This window comes from Haplochromis burtoni, unplaced genomic scaffold, assembly GCF_018398535.1.
Source record: "Haplochromis burtoni strain Fernald_Lab_line unplaced genomic scaffold, NCSU_Asbu1 Contig_396, whole genome shotgun sequence".
Taxonomy (NCBI): domain Eukaryota; kingdom Metazoa; phylum Chordata; class Actinopteri; order Cichliformes; family Cichlidae; genus Haplochromis; species Haplochromis burtoni.
In genome coordinates, this window is record NW_024582757.1 from 77,558 (window position 1) to 83,063 (window position 5,506).

The 5,506-nt window shown below is 38.4% G+C and overlaps 1 protein-coding gene across 2 annotated transcripts in view; it reads right to left on the minus strand.

Moving 5' to 3' along the window:
- Window positions 1-312: 312 nt before the first annotated feature.
- The window catches only part of si:dkey-196h17.9, a 7,615-nt gene continuing 2,421 nt past the window's right edge, over window positions 313-5,506 (minus strand). For both annotated transcript variants that reach the window (XM_005944176.2, XM_042212861.1), the window contains exons 4-11: window positions 4,051-4,155; window positions 3,318-3,418; window positions 3,107-3,208; window positions 2,807-2,933; window positions 2,610-2,714; window positions 2,352-2,507; window positions 2,105-2,226; window positions 313-1,229 (exon numbers count right to left, since the gene is read on the minus strand). In XM_005944176.2, the coding sequence (XP_005944238.1) occupies window positions 1,088-1,229; window positions 2,105-2,226; window positions 2,352-2,507; window positions 2,610-2,714; window positions 2,807-2,933; window positions 3,107-3,208; window positions 3,318-3,418; window positions 4,051-4,155 (960 nt within the window). In that variant the 3' untranslated portion in view covers window positions 313-1,087. The remainder of the gene's footprint in view (window positions 1,230-2,104; window positions 2,227-2,351; window positions 2,508-2,609; window positions 2,715-2,806; window positions 2,934-3,106; window positions 3,209-3,317; window positions 3,419-4,050; window positions 4,156-5,506) is intronic.

Consider the following 5,506-nt stretch of genomic DNA (forward strand, 5'->3'; position numbering starts at 1 on the left):
CAACAGACTCAGTATTTCCTGGCATATTGTTTTTCCATCCTGTCTGTCAGAGAAGCCAGGGTCAAAGGTTACAACTGAAAGAAAGCTACAATTTTTCTAGATGCCCAAAGATTACATCTAAGCAACACTTTCATTTAAGGGAATAACACAGCTGCAGTTATGCCTTCACTGTTCCATTAACCTGCACATGCACACTCTTACAGCTTTGTGGTAACTTTACTTCACAGCCTGGACTGTAGCAACTGTGTTGCATTCAGCCTGTGTTATATTTTTACACTCATCATATCTATTTTTAATTATTCCTTGTTTTTCTTGTTCAAAATTAGCAGTTTAGGAAGTGTGTGTGTGTTGTAAGTAGTTGTCAACAGCAGAAAAATGAGGCCAAAGCTGAAGTGGCAAAAATTGCAGTTCAGGCTGGGGAAGTCAGTCCCCATCAGGGGGCAGTGATGACTTACAGGTGTCCTTACACAGGCAGCTCATGCTCATCTGACTCATCTGCTACTTCGGGTCATTAAACGGGACCTGTGTGTGAGCATTTGTCTCCTTTTTTGAGAATTTTTAATGGAATTTGTAATATTACAGCTTGCTAGGCAGTAGAAATAATCCCAGGAGCTTGTGCTTCATTATCAGACAATGAGGTTTTGCATGTTTATTAACAAGGCAGGAGCAGTCTCAGTGTAGATAACGGAATAAGAGGTGGGCTTTTAAATCGCTTCACTCTGTACAAATGTATGTTTGTACCTTCATAAATAAAATGTAATAAATATTAAAATATTTTTTAAAAACATGATCTAAACATTTCTTTCACTAACTTCAGTAAACAAAGCAAATTCAAGTACATAAACAACCATTACTGTTGTTTACTGTAATACAGAGTAAGAGTAAAAAACACACATTTTGCTGCTACTAAATGTCACTAAAAAGCTCTTTCACCAAAACTTTTTTGTGCCATTTGAAATTGCACAGCTTATAATGCTCCCGCAGCCAAACTCCACCTGCTGTCTTTTTTATGTTTCATAAACAAACATGTAACAATCAGTGTTGATCTTTTTTGTTGCGCTTCATCCCGTGTTGCCCAACTAAGCCGTCACCAGCAGGTAAGGCAGGAGAAACAGGACCTGCAAATAGGTCTGGATTCACTGCCGGGAAGAGCGTCCAGCACCTCGTTGACATCGCCATTAGAAAGACCCTTCCACTTCAGCAACTTGTTCAGGAACTTGAAGTCCTCACTGTAGTCAAAGAAGAAACCCCACAGAGTTAGTAACACATAAATTATTCTGTTAGACAGGTCTATTCATTTAAAAGAGTTTTTCTTTTCTTTTATACAGCGAAGAACAATATTTACAAGATTAAAAGTATAAAATAAGGCATCTAGAAAAGATGTTTTCCTTGATGACCTCTTTGCACGCTGTCTTAGCCAAGTCATCTGGAAGGATGAGCTAAACTGCGCACAACTGTTTTGTGCCAAGTGTTTGCATCCAGAAAATAGACATGAGGGATGTTTGACAAATTGAGAATTTAGCTGCTCTGCTGGGGAAGTGTGTTTTACACGTGCAAGCTGGTAAGACGTTACTAAAAAACGATTGAATGAAGCACAAATTTGTGTGCATTTTCAAGGGGCGTGTAGCAATGAGACTGTTGACTGCTAGATGAAATAGGTTATCTATTGAAGCTCCTAATTATGATCTATAGCAGTGAAATAGTCATATCAAGAAAAATCTTTAGGGCTCTTAGTGATCCCATGGTCTCTTGGTGAGAATGGTTTCACAACCAGTTGGTCAGGGATGTTGCTTCCTGTCCTTGCTATTGCTTTGGTTGCAAGCAGATTGCTGTGGTTGCCCATAGTTTGCTCATAACATGGAAGAAGCGTACTTTGACTTACATTTCCAGCATGTGTCAAATTGCACTAAGGTTTCATGGTTAGTTTGTGAGTGTTTGAAAATAAGTCTGTGTCTCTGAAGGAAACTACAGAAATCTGCTGGTCAGAGCAGTCAGAAGGAGGTTATCAATGCAGCACCCTCTTTCCTATCAGCGAGAGGCTGAGGCCTTTACTGAGAAGGTGTGTAAACATGTTTGTATTGATACAGGTAAGAGATCATTTTACCTCTTTCTGAAATAGTCCTGCTGTAGTCGTGCCATTATTATCTTCAGTGCATCAATGGATGTGCAGTCCAACACCTCTTGGATGCCCAGCATCATCTTGCGCCACTCGTGGACACCGGGAGCCTGATAAATCACAAAAAAGTATGACAGGAATTCATCTCAAGGTTAAGATTTTTTTCCAGTTGCTCTTTTGGTAAAACGTCATTCACATAACAATAAGCAGACTGTTTGCAACTTGTTGATCTCACCAAGAGTGAAATGCTCTTGTGAAGATGGTTTGCATCTTCATGTATTTGTTCACCAATATTAGGAGCCCATCGCCCCTTCAGGGTTCTCTGCTTGTTTGTTATAAGATGTTCGACATAAGTGCGGGCGATGATCTTATAGGCCTCATTCACCACCTCCTGAGACACATAAAGACAATATGAATGCAGTTTGACTGAAACGGTTTAAAAAAACAACTACAGGTAAATTTGTGTATATTTGACATCTGGGAATTTTCTTACTTTTTTCTCATCCATAACATAGGGCAGTGTGGGGAAGTGACTGTAAACACGGTAAACAAAGTGGTTCAAGTTGCTGCCCGATCTGAAGAAATCTTTAAAGTGGTTCTGCCGGACAGAAAATGTCGTATTAATAGAAGAAAATATATTTACCTATATATATATATTTTTTTAAATCTGTGGTTAGGATGGATAGATACCTCTGCAATAACAGTTATAATTTCCATCAGGAATGTTAAAGTAGACTGCTCCAGGTTATCCAGTGTTTCCACAGTTTCTTTGACAAGAGAAAGTGTGACTCCCGTACCAATCGTCTGAGCATACTTCCTGAAAGAAACAGCATAAAATATTTATAAAACAGGCATCAGCTTTGATCATCATGTTCTACAGCATGTTAAGCCTTCAAGTAGATATCCAGTGGTGAGTAAGTATTTTGATTCAATTATAGGGCTCAAAGAAACTGAATTAACATTTGCCACAGAAACACAGAAACCACTCACCTGAGTTCCTTACATGTTTTCAGTGTTTTGAGGAAGTGTATTGTTTCTGGGTTGTCAGTTTGTGCCCATTTTTTAAGATCGACATACTGCTCTTCACTGTACCTACAAACCAAAGAGAATACACAGTGAAAAAAAAAACACGAGTTTCATCAAATCTCAAAATCTCAGACGTGATGAATCACCTATTTCTGAAGAAAAGATAAAGACTCACCTCTTGACAAATGTTCGAAACTCTTGGAAACAAATTTCTTGCACTTCATCGTGCAGTTCTGGAAGGAGTTTTTGTGCTTCTCTGGGTACGGCATTAATACACTTCAAGAGGGACAAATGATATGATAGGTCACTAACAGTTTTTCACTATTTACAACAGAAATTTCAAATAAACTTTCTTTGCAATGACCTACCAGAACATTTTCTATAATTTCACAGAAAACTTTTAGCATTCCTGTCATTTACTACAACAGCATTTCTCTGTCATGCAGAAAAACTGAGACATACTGTTAACATTGTATTTTCAGCTAACTCATGGACTAAATGCATAAACTTCATTAGACTGACAAAAATCAGAATCAGAATCAGAAAGGGGTTTATTGCCAAATGTTGAGCAGGTTTACAACATTAGGAAATTGCTGCGGTGCTTCAGTGCAAACATAGTGTCATAAATAGCACTTAAATAGACATGAAAAAATAAAAGTTGGAATAAGAATTAAGAGTGCTACGTAGAAAGATATATACATGAGTGCAGGTGGTGATCAGTGCCAAACATGGAATGATGCAGTGACACAGCGTAGGGTCATGTGTTAGTGGCGGGAACAGTCATATGGTTATTGTTCATGTGTCCAACAGCAGAGGGGAAGAAACTGTTCTTATGGCGAGAGGTGCCCTGTATGTGACCTATGATATAAAACTCATCTGACGCTCCTGCTGAAGAGCATTTTTCTTACCTGGATAGTGTCCACATAAAGTTTAACATAATCTTCTTCTATGCAGTTTGGAGCTATGCCGGTCTCATTCTGCAGGATTTTGTCCAGGGACTCTCTGATCTCTTTCTGTGGACAAAAACAACACAGAAGTAGACTGTAAGCTTACTTTCTATCAGGCATACAATCTGAGATTCTACCGGGGAAACACCATGTCCCAAACTAGAAATGTAACTTTGCATATTTTTAATGAAGTGAGCCCTGAGGCCAATTTTGCTCGTGTCAGTTGACGTTAACTCTAGTGGCCATTTTGGTTCAGAGTAGTTTGGTTTCTATTTTGTACATTTGTACTGCTGAGAGGATGGACGTTGTTGCTTTCATTTAAATGTGTCATTGAGGAATCTGACAGACTTACTGAGTGACACTTTCTCCCAGCAGGCTGTTGATATCAGATTACTGTCTGGCCTGTTTTTCTTACACATGATTGTAACAGTGTTTCTGTTCCATTTCTTCTTGTGACATCTGATTGGGCTGAAGTTTCAGAAAGTCAAGCCAACTTTGAGCACTTTTAGTACCTGCATGACTCCTACAGATACTTAAAATGTATAAACCACTTTGCTTACTAACTCATATTCAAAGAAGACTCAATGAAGTAATGCAAATACTGCGTTTAGAAACATTTTCATTTCCAGTTCATTTATATGGCGATCATAAGCCAGTCTACTTGTGAACAGGGGCTGAGATTGTGGCTTTTTTTTTTCTCAACTACTTCTATGCATCTGTTCTTTGATCTGGTTAAGGCCTGAGGTTGATCACACCTTTCAAACCAAAGAGCAACACTGCCACCAAAGGGATTGTGGGGAAAGTGTTACACTTCCAGGAAATAACTTGGTCCCACAGCTGTGGTTTACACTGGCACACAATAACAACCTCTGCGTAAGAAGTGTTGAGAGAGGTGGGACAGATAGAGACTGAAGTCCCACTGGCTTACCTCTCACTACATCTGAGAAAAGGCTAAACATCCGGAAACAGAGTTTGTGTGCGTTTGCTAATCATCATTATTTTTAATCAAAGATAACTCAAAATACAAGTTGGGTCAATATGTTAAATGAGAAATGTGATTTGTGTAGTGAAAAGGTTTTGATTTTGTGTATGTAGACATGATCTAGCTTTGACCTTGGCATAATAGTGTCAGGAATGTGAAGCATTAGAAATGTGTCACCAACACATGATTATACATGTTTTTGAACAAGACTTGGAAAAACACAAAATCATAATTTATTTGTGATTTTGCTGATGGTTAATTATGCTTAATGCTGATGCTTATATTGAATATACCTGATATTTGGGTATTTAAAATAAAAACAAACAAACAAATAGTATTTGTAAAGACACACCTAACTACACAGAGGCTGTGTAGAAAACAACCTTGAATGATATCAGTGTGTGTGTGTGTGTGTGTGTGTGTGTGTGTGTGTGT